Source organism: Myotis nattereri (genome assembly GCF_964212035.1).
Source record: "Myotis nattereri genome assembly, chromosome: 1".
Taxonomy (NCBI): domain Eukaryota; kingdom Metazoa; phylum Chordata; class Mammalia; order Chiroptera; family Vespertilionidae; genus Myotis; species Myotis nattereri.
In genome coordinates, this window is record NC_138075.1 from 199350769 (window position 1) to 199366355 (window position 15587).

The 15587-nt window shown below is 34.4% G+C and overlaps 1 protein-coding gene across 11 annotated transcripts in view; it reads right to left on the reverse strand.

Moving 5' to 3' along the window:
* FIP1L1 (factor interacting with PAPOLA and CPSF1) overlaps positions 1–15587 on the reverse strand; it is a 96085-nt gene that overhangs the window by 31189 nt on the left and 49309 nt on the right. For 6 of the 11 annotated variants that reach the window (XM_081088660.1, XM_081088659.1, XM_081088654.1 and 3 more), the window contains 2 exons: positions 12603–12759; positions 1019–1045 (listed from right to left, as the gene is read on the reverse strand). In XM_081088660.1, the coding sequence (XP_080944786.1) occupies positions 1019–1045; positions 12603–12759 (184 nt within the window). The remainder of the gene's footprint in view (positions 1–1018; positions 1046–12602; positions 12760–15587) is intronic. The other 5 variants (XM_081088658.1, XM_081088652.1, XM_081088651.1 and 2 more) reach the window with 1 other exon arrangement.

Genomic DNA, 15587 nt, shown 5'->3' on the forward strand with positions numbered 1-15587 from the left:
CAAAAGTCCAATTAAATCAGTTTTGGCCCTTTTACAAGCTGTTTCAAATTCACCATGCTCATCTTCCCTGTATCCAGTTTTGGGATTTATAAATCCTCTACTGAACATCTTAGAAGTATACAGTTTAGGAATTACCACATTAGTACTCAAGAGTCCACAATCCTGCTTTATACAGTTTTAAAATCACATTTCTTTTTAAACTAAAAAGACACACCAATGATTCCTTTATAATGTTTCCTGGTAAGTCTTTTTCAGCCACATTCATAGACTATCAATGACTATCTCACATCTAAATATGTAAACTCACCTACGCTATCTAAACTCCACTGTTTCTGTTTATCAAGGTCATTTTGATTTTAGACCCACCCTTCCAAGAACTGTCACTTCTCATTCTCTTTATGCTCCTTGGCTTTTAATGCTGAACTAAGTTAACACACTTGCTGCCACATTTGTATCACGCTACCAAAAAACCCTAATTTTTTTTTTTTAAATAACACTGGGCCACATATAACTATTGACCATACCATTATAACAGTAACAATTTAACCACTCAGAGAACAACCTTCTGTCCAGTTATCAATCTACCTAATAGTGTGGGTCAGAACATATATTCTCATAATATTGAGTTATGCCAGCAGGGTGAAAAAAAAATCAGAAACCATAATTAAGTCAAGATAAATGATCTTTCTTGTCTCTTGCACTTTATCATATAAAGAATTCCTTGGTATTTTTAATTCAAAAAAAAATTTTTTTTTTCCTATACTCAGTTTTCTTCAACCAATTGACATGGTGAGAATTTTCTCAGAATCTCTATTTCTACAGAGATGGGTAAGACAGGTATAAGAAAACTATCTTAATCAAAACTGGAATGAAGCAAAGGCAGAGCTGAAAATAGGACCTTGAAATCCCAATAGCCTATTCCATATTCTAATCGTATCAACACTGTCCCTCCTGTAACTATAGGCTTGAAATTTCATGTTTATTAACAATGATGGAGAAAACATGGAAAAAGTTTTACCTGGAGGTGGTACAGTTATTGGAATACCTAAAAAACAAGTGATGAAATTTAATATAGTAACTGGATTTTATCATCTGTAATGTATTTATGCCATCACCAAAAAACACCTTTGAAATAAAACCCCTCGCCTCATTATCCTGGCTTATTCACTCAAGAGAAGCATTCTGTTTTCTTGCAGAGGACCAACAATTCGAGTACAACATCTGACTTCCTGATGAAAAACCCAGTCTAACAACTTGATAACAGGTTTCCCCACAAGTTGTAATCACAAAGTTAGACACCAGTTAAAAAAGAGCACACTTGTGCATACACAAATATCCAACTCTATGAAAATAACACTAAGTTTGATCATCAACATCTGATCTTGTTATTTTAACATTTTAATAGGGAACTTGATCAATGGGCTCTTTAATGCTGTATATACTGCAAGGTAACTCTGAAGTTGATGAGTATTCACTTAGTAAAGCTTTGTGGGACATTCAAGTGATGATCTGTATTGTTTTCACTGTTGTTGAAAGGAGTGGGGAAGGTTATTTCCCTTGATTTGTGGGAGTAGAGAAAGGGGGATAGCCAATTCATATATATATATATATACACCCACAGAGCATGTTAATGTAGACAATTTACTTCTGCAGGAGTCAGAAAATATTAATTTGAGTGACTCTCATTCATTTGCATACATTACTGTATTAACTTTAAGAAATTTTCAATTATGTACAGACATTCTAAGTTTATCCTAGTCAAATGTGCCCTTAAATTCTAACGTAAAACTTATGTGGCATGTACACTGTAACTACTTTTTGTTTTAAGAAAAATAGCATTGCTAAGTAGGAAAATAGAAAAAAATTATTTTATACTATAAGTAACTTCAACAGAGCCAAAACGGTTTACTAAACCCTATCTTAACTGTATCAAAATTAGTCCAAAGAGGGAAAATAATTATTTCATTAACTGAGTGCATGGGGAAAAATAATGAAAACAGAATCACTTTCAAATGTTTTCTTGTCAATGGGAAATCTGCTAATAATTTATTTTAAAATTTTCTCTAGGTTTTACCAGAATAGGTTTATATAAAAAGATCTTAAGGCAGCAAGTAGCCTTAAAATGGAGAATGACCACCTGATTTAACCACCATGAAATAAAGGGTATGATAAACTTATAAAACCAACAGGACTGAAAAAGGTATGTAAAGCAGCTATCATCTTTCAAAAATCATTATGCCTCCATGAGTCTACATACACTGATCTACACTTAATGGCGATTCTCCTCCATCCCTATGGTTATCTTGCTGCTTTCTAAATTACTAAGCTAAAAGAATCCAGCAAACAATACAAGCCAGCAGAATCCCAAACACCTAACTGAATGGAAAAAGTAAGAAAGGCAGAGCATATTCAATATTCTTAATATCCACTATTATCTGATTTTTAGAACAGTAGAGGTTTTTGTCTAGCACTACTGAACTTCACTATGTAATCTAATTTTTACATTTAAACACCTGACTATATTCTTGGATGTATAAGACAAAGAACTATATCAAATTCAGCACTCTGTAATCTTAACAACTTTACCTAAATGAACACATGAGCAGAATGTATCATTTCAGCTAATGCCCACATTCACTACAGCTAACTAAAATGTGAATTCATGCAAAATAACCAAGAAATTACTAATCAGCCCTCTCAAAATTTAGTCCTCAAAGATATTTAAGTTGTCAAACTTTCACAAAACAGTGATAAAAGACATATAATCAAATTGTTAAGTATAGTCTGCTTTTAATTTGAATCTTACTACAATAGTATCATAGCACATGCTTTAAAAAAAAAAAAAACAACTGGAAGGAATCAAGAACACAAAGAAAAATCATGCTATCTATATAGATGCCTTTCCAATCAGTATTTACACCTCAAAAAAGTTGGCATGACAGCTAGAAGAGACCTTTTTACGAGGCCTCTACTCTACCTAAGATATATCAATGCAGCTCTTTATTGGTAAATATTCACTGAAACATAACTATAAAGTTGAGTAAACACTATACAATCAATTCTTTGACAATTATCAAATGTATTTTCAATGCAACTAAGAAAGTTTAACATGTGATATCATGTTAAGCCAACATAATCCTCATCTACAAATCGCTCTTTAGCATTTGACTTTTGTTAACAAGAGAGAAATAGTGTAAGGAGAGAAAAATTTAATCTCAAAATCCCATGCTCTCCCTCAACACTCCCACCTTATTGACAAACACATGTGCTGCCTAGCCAACAGAATTGAAAAACACAAGGCAAGCACTGTGTTTCTTTTCTGTATTCTTTATCTGTAAAATGAGTAGGAGAAAATGTTTATTTTCCTGGAAATAAATGTTTTATAACCGTTTTATAACGGTAATAAAAGATTTCTAGTACTGGCCAAAAGCTTTTAAAAAAGTAGTATCCAAATTCTAAGAACCTGAACAGATTAGTAGTTTTGGAACTTTAGCAAACCATAAGAACCTCCTGGAGTTTGTTAAAACAACAGCTTGCCGAATCTCTCCCCAAAATTCAGAAGTCTGGAGTGGAGCCAGAGAATTTGCATTCCTAACAAAGGGGAGATGATGATGTCGCTGACCAAAAACCATACTGTGAGAAACACTGGATTAGATTCTAAACTTCTCATTTGCACTACTCAGTACTTCAATATTCAATACAGGCAAAATAAATTCCATTCCAAATTTTTATGAAATGAACAAAGTGTATGACACTTTGAAGTAAAACAGTACAGCTGTATGACAGCCTATACTATCTGCAACCTCAAAAGAAAAAGGAGAGAATTTAATTTTTCTGGTATGTAACACACACTCTTAAATGTAAAGTGTGCGTGTAGGGGGACCTGAAATCCTACTTGGGTGACTGAAAAACTAAAGCAAAGAAACACAAAGACAGCATACCTGCAAAACATACTAAAATAATTTTTTAAATTCTCACAAAATTAAGAGGCATCACATTCAACAATAGCAGAAAAAAACTAATAAAAAATATCTATGAACTCATTCTCAATGTTGCTCCTGATTATTTTGTACTATAGGCCCGGTGCACGAATTCGTGCATGGGTGGGATCCCTAGGCCTGACTGGAGATCAGGGCCAATCAGGGTCAATCTGATTGGGGACTACCAGCCAGGGGGGAGGGACAGGGTGAGGGAGGTCAGCTGGCCCTCGGCCTCCCTAGGAAAGGGGCCATGTCCATTGCCACCCACCATCGGTTCCCCGTCCCAGCCCAGGGCCCAAAGGCCCAAGCAGGGTCAGGAGAGGAGGCGAGGTTGCCAGGCCAGGCGCAGAAGGAATAGTCGCCAAGTGCCACCCATGGAGGTTGGCTATGGGAGCGCACTGACCACCAAGGGGCAGCTCCTGCGTTGAGCGTCTGCCCCCTGGTGGTCAGTGCGCATCATAGCAACTGGTCAAATGGTCGTTCCAGTCGTTTGGTCATAATGGTCATTTAGGCTTTTATATATATATATATATATATAGATTTGGTCATAATGGTCTCTTAGGCTATACATATATATATATATATATATATATACATATATATATATATATATATATATATGAATATATATATATATGTAGAGAGAAAGAGAGAGATAGATAGATATATAGATATATATATAAAGCTAAGGCAAGAGTTACAGGACATGGCTTCCAATGATCCCTGTGCCTCCTGATATTTATGTCTTTTTATACCTGTGGTGTTTATAACCTCCCCTTGAGTCCTGGTTGGATACAATAACTTGTTTCTAACAAAAAACAGCAAAAATAAGGGGATGTCACTTCCATGATTACATTTCAAAAGACAGTGACTTCCATTTTACTGGTATCCTCTAATGACTTCTGGGCATTCATGCTTTGATGAAACAAGCTGCCACATTGGAGAGAAAATAAATCTTTTCAACAAAGAGGTTAGTGAGCTTGGAGATGAATCCTTTCTCAATAAAGCCTAGCAAATGACCATCTCAAAGTCCGTAAGAGACTTTGAAGAGAGGACCCAGCTAAGCTGTCCCTGCATTCCTAACACCAAAAAGGCTGTTCAATAATAAATATATCGTTATTTTAAGCCACTACGTTCTGAAGTAATTTATTATGCAGCAAAAGCTAACCAATAAATATAATAACTACCTATCATTTCTCTATTCACCTCAAATTAAAAAAAAACAAAAAACGGCATGGCTGAATTATGTGATAGATTCTCACTGGTAACTTCAAATTTCTAGTTCCTATTTCTCAGATAATTTCCAAATTTCAACAGCACTATTATGTTATGAATAAAAAACCTGATTACTTCCCTTAAGTCTCAAATGATTTCTACTTCAAATTCATCAAGCTCATACATAAATCTCTACATAGAAATTGAGTACAAAGTCAAGATTTATAAAATCATTAAATATCACCTTCCATACATGCTTTTTTCTATGTACCAGTATTCTTAAAATTATATACACACATATATCATCTATCATTTACTCTTTTTAAAACAAGTATAGGATATAGAATACTGTAAAACTATTTTTTAATAATTAAGGTGAAACAATTGTAAGATATAAACAATGGAAATAATTTTAAAGAAAAAAATGTGTTAAAAGGTGCTATGGTTATAAAACTTAAAGTAACAAAGTTACCAGAATACTTTACACCTAAGAGGTAAATAAGGTGATTTATGCTAACTATAAATGAAATGAACTGTCTAATCCTTATTAAGATCTCTTAATCCCCCAGTTTATAAAATAATCTACAGGCTACAAAAAATTAAAATTCTGTTAAACAAAAACATCTCTGATAGAAACTTCAATATTTTTACAAAAAATCTTGTAAAGGAACTGATCTCTATTAGCTCATATATAATCACAAAATGATTGGAAGAATCAAACAAATAAGAGGCAAATATTAAATTAAATTATATAAAATGCAGCATCTATGTTATTAAAATAAAACAATTATAAAGGCAGCATCCATGGACAAAGAAGACATTTTTAGAAGACATCCTAAAAATCACCATTCAGAAGAAGCTTTTAATTCTATTAAACTTACATTTAGGTTAATTTTTAATTGTGCCAGAATATACTATTTATTATAGGTAATTAGCATTAGTCCCTATTTTCAGTATATTAAAAACACAACAGACTGTTAAGTTTCTTTAACATAGAAAAACAACACATAAGAGAAAATGAGTATAGCTCTCAAAAACTTCAAAGAATACTTTTTGCAAAGTACTTCTATAAAAGACATTGTTGAAATGCTTACATTGTGGGCAAATAGCATCAATTAATAAGCAGATTTGCTGTGTAAAACCAAAAACCTTCATGGAACTGTAACAGCTTAATTAATGTTATATCCATGAAATAGCTTATTAATTAAAGGGACAAAACTGTACTTCCTCAACGGTGCTAATAATAGTAATCCAATATAGGCCAATCTTCTGCCAAAGCAGCAGTTCTCAAAGCATAACCTGGAGATTCCTGTGGGTCGCTAAGTCCCTTCAAGGAATTTGCAAGGCCAAAACTACTTTCATAAAAATACTAAGATAACATTTGCCATTTTCACCCTCATTCTCTTACAGTGTACAATGACATTTTCCAGAGGCTATGTGACATGTGAAATCACAATAGATTCAATGCAGGAACAAACAGGAGAATCCAGTTTTCTATTAAGCCACACAGTAAAGAGACTGCAAAAGTATAAAACAATGCCACTATTTGCACTAAATATTTTTTGTTGTTCTGGAAAAATAATTATTTTTCAAGAAAATATATTCTTAATATTAATACATAATAGGTGTATTCTATTTTTAAAAATAAATATTTTAAGTATAATATTTTAATTCCTCAGTTAATATCTAATACAAAAAATTAGATGTTAACACAAATAAAAGCTCTTTGGGGTCTGCAGTAATTTTTAAACATGTAAAAGAGTCTGTGACCACAAGGACTGAGAGTCACTGTGCTACATACTGCTAACAGAAAAATAATCTAAAGACCTGGTAGGCCTTGGTGGAAATGCAGAAGACTCCAGATGTAAGCTGCTTTTCTTCCAAACCCCATGTGTCATCACTAACCCCAGATTAAGATATTTAAGGAATAAACAAGATTTTCAAGTTCATATCAATTGAAGTACTAGACAAGTAATAAAAGACACTGAATACTTAATTCCTTTTAAAATGCAGAAGCTTACACATATTGAAATCTAGGTAACTAGCTAAACCTTTTATCTGGCTTTAAGAGCAGGGATGACTTGTCTGGGGTCCAGACTATTGGGCTACATTTCAGTTAAACAAATAGCCTTCTTCGATGTAGAATTGTACTTCTGAGCTAGATTTCAACTGTTCCCAAGACATACAAAACCACAGTCACATGAGCCTTAATAATGACTGATGTAACAAGAAATAAATTATACCATATATGCCTTGTGTCAATAAACTCCATTATTAAAAAATGACACTAAAATAAGTTAACATTTAAAGGCCTACATTAAAAGTCTACCATTTAAAAACAAGTAAGCCAAACAAATATTGAATGATTCCACTTATATGAGGTACCTAGAATAGGCAAATTCATAAGAAAGAAAGAAAAAAAAAAGAGGCAACCAGGGGCTGGTTGGGGTAAGCAGAAAGGGGTTTTTGTTTAATGAGTACATAGTTTTTGTTATAGATGATGAAAAAGTTTTAAGTGCAGATCCTAGTGATGGTTACACAATGTTGTGAATGTATTTAATGTCACTGAATTATACATTTACAAAATGGTTAAAATCATAAATATTTTGTTATATATATTTTACCACAATCAAAAAAATAAAAATCAACTACTCGGTAACATCAAGCCTTCCAATTTTACAAATTTTCTTGTAATAAACAAGTATTTCAGAACTAGTTTATTCAGTAAACAGACTTCTTAACACAAATCAGGCAAATAGGAATACCTCAGTGTACTGGAATTTAAAAAAAAATTCTCCTATTCTTCACAACCTTCCTTACCCACAGATATGTATATATGCATGTACTTCAACATCAAGGAAATACTTAAAAAGAAAGAAAAGGCTTTTAAGACATTTTATTGGGATGAGTACACATAATTCAATAATATAGTCTTCTTGACACAGGTAATGATTCACTTCAACATTGTTAATAAAATAGGCTTTCAAGCTAAATTGCCTGGATTAGAATTCTGGTTCTGCTACTTTTATAGCTATTACTTAAACAACTTGAGCTCCAGAGTTTCCTTATCTATAAAATTAGAATATTTATTTCAGATGCTATCAAGAATAAAATTGAGTTAATACAAGAAGTATGCTCAGAACAATGTTTTCAATAGTAAGCATTCAATAAGTATTAGCTATTATTTGTATTATTACTCAACCAATGCATGAAGTCACACTAACACAATAGATCTGGTTCACTAGAAAATGAAAATAGATTTTCTGAAAATTAAAGAAGATCTTGAATAATCATTTTTTTTTCAAGCTGTTAGTATGGCAACAAGAAACCATATTAAATATTTTCCCTTTTAAAAATTCCAAAAGTCTCAACATTAATTTAGGAACACATGTCCCTTAAATGTTTATTCTGCTCTCTAATACAAAGTTTCCTCTACTTTTCATACTAATCTATTGTGGCCAGAAATACTTTGTTCTCTCTGTTTCTAAGGTTTCATGTATGTTTGTAGATGTGTGTTTGAGGAGAAGAGGAGGCAACATACCTCTCCTCTCCTGTTAACTATCTGACAGTAAATGTTCCTTGAATAAACACTGTCTACCACTCCTCTTCATTGCTAAGGAGTACTATCTACTTATGCTATGAAACAACTATAGAGTTGACTACAAATATTATCCTCCAAAATAGGGCACTTGTGAGTGAATAATAATCATTCAAGGATAAAAGGTATAAAGTAGGATTATCCTAGGCAAATCTATTTATGAAAGAACTGGTTAACACCCAAAACTATGGGCTGAATATATCATTACTTATTTGTCCCATCATATATAGGACTATAGTTTTAAAAACTTATGCATTTGAAAGCTAACAAAGGCAAAATTAAAATGTTTAAATTCTCAAAAGAATTTTTTTTCCTTTTAGTATTTCTCAGCAAAGCACAAAGAAAACCTAGGGTTTCTACTAGAAAAATAGAGCTTACTTATAAAGACAGCGGTTCTCAACCTATGGGTCGCGACCCCTTTGGGGGTCGAACGACCCTTTCACAGGGGTCGCCTAAGACCATCGGAAAACACATATATAATTACATATTGTTTTTGTGATTAATCACTACGCTTTAATTATGTTCAATTTGTAACAATGAAATTGGGGGTCACCACAACATGAGGAATTGTGTTAAAGGGTCGCGGCATTAGGAAGATTGAGAACGACTGTATTAAGGCAATGCTTACAAAGGACTCCTGAGCCACAGAGCTTTCTTTCATTAGCTGCATATAATTATGATTGTTTTTTGTTTTGCTTTGTTTTTAGAGAAACATTGATGACAGAGAAACATTAATTGGCTGTACATCCTCTACTGGGGATCCAGTCCACAACCTGGGCATGTGTCCTAACCAGTAATTTAATTGGTTACTTCTTGGTACATGGGGCGATGTTCAACCACTGAGCCATACCTGTCAGGCTAGTTGCATATGGTTCTTAAGGTGATATAAACAACGGCAAAGTCAATAGAACATACTGTAATCATGTGGTTCTTTGGTAAATGATGTCAAAATGTGTCTTTAATCAAAACCTACATTCAGCTGATATGTATCTATGCAGCTATAGTGTTATTTAAAGCCAGTGGCCATTCTGATTGGTGACTATGTGACTGTACCAACTATAAATCTGAAAATCCCCATGTTACAGTTGCATAAATATGTTTCTAACTCAATTAGCTAATATATTTGGAAAATTTCAAATACACTAAAGACATCTGTGATTAGCACTGTGGGGAAACATACTCTCTTCAACAGCTCACAAAAATGAGAGGTATTTCAGTTAGCCTCCACTTACAAATATTTGTTTTTTTGTATGAATTGGTATCTTCTCCCACATCAATCTAGCAAATATACCACGGTTAGGTATTGCTTAAACCAGTATCAGAATTTATCTATATTTGTATTTCTTAAATGTGATAGGACATTATGGAAGTATAATCTAAAAATAAACATCAAAGGACATCTGGACAGGTATTTAAAATATGAAAAGCATGTACTTGAAAATTAACATGAAATACATAGTTTATATAACAAAAATAATCTATTACAGAATTCCACAGATAATGTGAACATTAAAAGATTTATCCTTTAAAAAGATTATATTGCAAAAAATGGGGGTAAGGTATCATTTTGAAAAAGCCTACTTTCAGATAATGCCAGTGCCTATCAGCCATATCTCCCAGAGCTACTAAATATTCTTATACCAATGAGATATTTATTTTTTCATCATTAATACATATCACCACTCTCTCACCTTAACAGCTAGTATTGAACTATATAAAATGGGATATACTATTTAGCTAGTAAATAAGAAAATCCTTCTAAAGTTAGTACCTAGTAACGTTTAAATACAATTATAAAGCAATCTAGCATAAGGACTATTATATATATTAATCATCTTTTAAAAAGTCTCATTAAATCAAATGTTCAATATTAACTATTTGTACATTTTATCTTTTTCAGAGGACAAAGAAATCATTTATGAATCATTAAGTCATTACCTTTTTATTTAGTTCTCACCATATTAAAGACACAAGAATCGTGGGTCCAATCACAATTTCTGGCTTATGTTTCAGAACAAAAATTCTTGTTGGAACAAGAATTAACTGAACTTTAGAAATAATGTTGCTTGGAGGAAGGACCTCTATCCTTATCCAGTTTTCTCCTTTATTTTAAGAAAATAAGATTCTCTATAGCTGGAGTAATTTTCCATAATTTTTACTCCTTTTGAAGGTAGAGATGACAAGGAAACCAAAAGTGTTCTGGCTTTAGGGCTGATGTGATAACTAACATTTAAAGGCCTAGGATTACCTTATTCTGATCATAACTGGCACCTTAAAACAAAAACAGCTCTCTTGTAAATGTGAAGTGAGTGGTTGTGGCTCTTAAATATAAACTGACATATACTATAATCTTAACCTGTATTTTACATTCTGATTAGGATCAATAGCTAATATTTACCATTTATTATGGACATTCTCCCTAGGAAAAAACTATTATCTAAATCTATTTTGTTAGTTTCATTAAAAATTGGTTAAGGGGGGTAAATATTATAAGTTTATTGGGAATAAAATAAAGGCCACTGGATGAAGGCCACTGGATGAATGGTTAAAAGTATTAAAATTTGGGGATTATTTATAATATTTTCTATTGACACTAATCTAGTTTTTAATAAATAATCAAAAGTGACTACAAGTATAATAAAAATTTACATTTATTTTCTGTCTCATTTAAAAGAAGTAAATACCAGGTACCTGGCATCCAGAAGTAGTCTCCTAAAAGGAAACCAGTATAAAGACAATAACCAGACTGAGATTTTCATTTCAAAAATCTCTTCATGGGATAGAATTTTTTTAACCTATTCTAATTCTAAAAGCATCTTTAAAAAAATTTTAAAAACAAGTTAACATTGTTTATAATTCAATATGGGCTTATACATATATAATTAGCAACTTTAGTTTGGGGAATATGATATTTTTGGATCATTTTAGCATCTGTACATTCTCAATTTTTGTATACTGTCTCTGCTATGCTGAATTAGCAAGACACATATGTATCTGATTCAGTATAAATCTACTGAAGACGATATAATTTCATAATCTATTACCTTTAATGTAATGCAATCAATGGAGATGTTATCCTATATAATAGAATGGTAATATGCTAATTGAATGTCACACCCTCACAAGATGGCAACCCCCAGTACTCTCAGCCCTGCGAGGGGGGGGGGGAGGGGGGGGTCAGGGGTTGGGGGGGGGCGTCTGCTGCTGGAGTCCCCCAGTCCCCTCAGCCACGCCAGCAGTAAATTTTCATGTGACCATTACCTTTTTAAAAAATCCCTACCCAAGGATATGATTATTTCTGTTAGACCATCTGTTCTCGGGGAGCAGGCCTAAGCCAGCAAATGGCCAAACCCCAAGGGTCCCAGACTGTGAGAGGACGCAGGCTGGGCTGTGGGACCCCTCCCACCCCTGTGTGCATGAATTTTCATGCACCGGGCCTCTAGTTTTCAAATATATACATACTAGAGGCCTGTTGCACAAAAAGATTCGTGCAATAGGCCTTCCCTCCCCCTGGCTGTCAGCACCGGTTTTCCTCTGGCACCCAGGACCCAGGCCTTCGCTTCGGCTGGAGCCGCCTTCAAGCCTTCGCTCTACCGTTTCGCGCCTACGTATGCAAATTAACCGCCATCTTTGTTGGCAGTTAATCTGCATATCTCGCTGATTAGCCCATGGGAGTTGTAGCGAAGGTACAATCAATTACCATGTTTGCTATTATTAGATAGGATTTTAATTGTTAAATTAAAAAAAACATTCATGGGTTATGTACTTGTTATTTTTTTTCAAAACCAAATGTCTTATGTACTATTTACCTGGTGGTGGAATCAGAGGTGGAGCAGTGCTGACAGTTGGAGGAGGTGGAAGAAATGGAGGAGGTGGAAGATGGGTGGGAGGAGCTCCTGGAGGGAAAAATGGAGGTGGTTTGCTAAAATTGTTGTCTACTTCAGTAGCAGATCTTTCAGAAAGGACCTAAAATTAGAGCATAGTTTATTTTTTTAAATAAATAAACATTCTCATCTGCAATTAAACTCAAGTTAATTTCATTTAATATAAAGAATCAAAGTAAAAAGCTTTATTCATATACACATATTTTGAGGAGGAGAGACTAATTTTCTGTGTAATGTGTGTGTATATACACAGATGTCAGGTCAGTATACACTCACACACACGTACTTAAAACCCAGGAAAAACAACTGAATCATTACAAAAAGACTTCTGAATATAACATAATTGATAAAATATTCTAAACAAGAAACAATTAAGCACTTTATAAATATAATGTAATAAAGATTATCTTTGTTACCCAACCAAAGTTAAAGTATTCAAATTAAGGGCCTTAGCCAGTTTGGCTCAGTGGATAGAGCATCTGCCTGCGAACTGAAGGGTCCCAGGTTCGATTCTGGCCAAGGGCACATGCCTGGGTTGCAGGCTTGATCCCCAGTAGGGGAGGTGTAGGAGGCAGCCGATCAGTGAATCTCTCTCATCACTGATGTTTCTATCTCTCTATCCCTCTCCCTTCTTTGATCAATAAAGATGTACAAAAAAAAAAAATTAAGGCAACGTAAAAAGGAAGGAACTCCTACCATTTGCAACAGCATGGATGGAGCTGCAGAGCATTATGCTAAGTGAAATAAGTCAGTCAGAGAAAGACAAATATCACATGCTCTCACTCATTTGTGGATTATAATGAACAACATAAACCAATGAACAAAAACAGATGTAGAGACAGAGAAGCATCGATGAGATGCTCAAAACTCAGAGGGAAGGTAGGAGAGGGTGGGGGTGAGGGGGAGAGATCAACCAAAGGACTTATATGCATGTATGCATGCATATAAGCATAAGCGATGGATGTGGACAACAGGGGGTGAGGGTGAGGGCAGGATTGGGGGTGGGAGAGGACGCTGGTGGGATAAGGACACATTTGTAATATCTTAATCAATAAAGGGACATTATAAATAAAATAAAATAGGCAAAAAAAAAAAAAGAAAGAAAGAAAGTAACATGGCATGAGGAATTCGGGGGGTAGGGGGGGAGAATGTGTATGGAAGAGATTAACCAAAGAACTTATATGCATAACCCATGGACACAGACAATATTTCGGTAGGTGGCGAAGGGGGGAAGGAGAGAAAGGAGGATGAAATAGGTCAGTGGGGGAGAAAAGGGGACATCTGTAATACTTTCAACAATGAAGATTAAAAAAAAAAAATAAAGACAGTCACATGGCAGCAGAACCAGATATTCATTGTAACAGGTCCTGTCATCACCAGGTTGCAAAGTAAGAGACTGTAAAGTATGCATCAACAAGATGCAAGAGGCAGCCAAATATATAAATAACTTATTGATATGACCCTTTTAACTTTAAGAACAAGGGTTAATACTTGAAAAGTAAAAGTGATAACAAAATACTGATCTGTGTGAACAGGTAAGGGACAGGCAGGAAATCTAAAGGAGATTTGCACCAAGAAATTTGGATTTTTGACAAGCTCCCGAGGAAATTGTAACACACAAACATGTTTAGGAAACAGCAGAAACAGGCAGCATAATGTTGTATATTTAGCTTATTCTTCTAAAATCCTTACTAGCTAAAGCATATCGCTTAAACATATAATCCTTCCTTTCGTTAACTTTTTCTCCATTTATGCACAGTAATTTTTGTAAGGCATATACTGATGTTATTTTTTTAATGAAGAGAAGAGATTTATTTTAGGAAATTATAGCATTTTGATGGTGGGGGAAAGCAAGGACTATCTTCATTTTAGAAATCTCTTTATGCCCCTTTAAAGATGCTAAAAAGAACATTTTACATGATCAATTTATGAAAGATAATAAAAATCAAAACACTTGGTACATTTTTAAAGTACACACAAAAAAATAACTAAAACAAATAGAAACAGACTCATAGGGGAGGTGTAGGAGGCAGCCGAACAGACTGACAGCGGTCAGAGGGAGGAGGTTGAAGGGCCTGGGTGAAAAAGGTGAAGGGATTAAGAAAAAAACACCTTATAAACACAGACAACAGTATGGTGATTACAGAGAGGAAAGGGTGGGGAGAGGAAGAAGAGGATAAAGGGGCGACATAAAGGGTGATGAAAGGAGACTTGACATGGGGTGGTGAACACACAATACAATATACAGTGGGGCCTTGACTTAAGAGTGTCCCAACTAACGAATTTTTTGAGATACCAGCTGTCTCTCGGCCGATTTTTTGCATTGAGTTAATAGAGTAATTTGAGTTAACAAGCTCCTTAACCAGCTCCTTAACAAGCTCGGTCTCGGAACGAATTCAACCAGTAAGTCAAGGCCCCACTGTACAGGTGATAAATTATAGAATTGTACACCTGAAATCGATATAATTTTATTAACTAATGTCACCCCAATATATTCCATTTAGGAAAAGGAAATAAATAATAAAACAAAAAGTGTGGTCAAGCTAATAGCTGAAAGTTTCAGTTGCTAAAGTTCTAACTTGAATTATCCCAGTTACTCTTCCCCTTTCATTCTTTCATTTGAAAACAAAGGGCTTGGAAACCAAGATGGCGGCATAGGTAAACACCGGAAATTGCTGCCTCCCACAACCACTTCAAAAATACAACTAAAAGACAAAACTGACATCATCCAGAACCACAGGAAGGCTGGCTGAGTGGAAATTCTACAACTAGAAGGAAAGAGAAAAGCACACTGAGACTCAGAGGAGGTGCGGAAGTGGAGTGCAGAGGTACAGGGGCACGTGCGGAAAGGGCTGGCAACTGAGGACACGGTTGTCTTTTTCAATCGGGAGGGAGACACAAGCTCCCGAC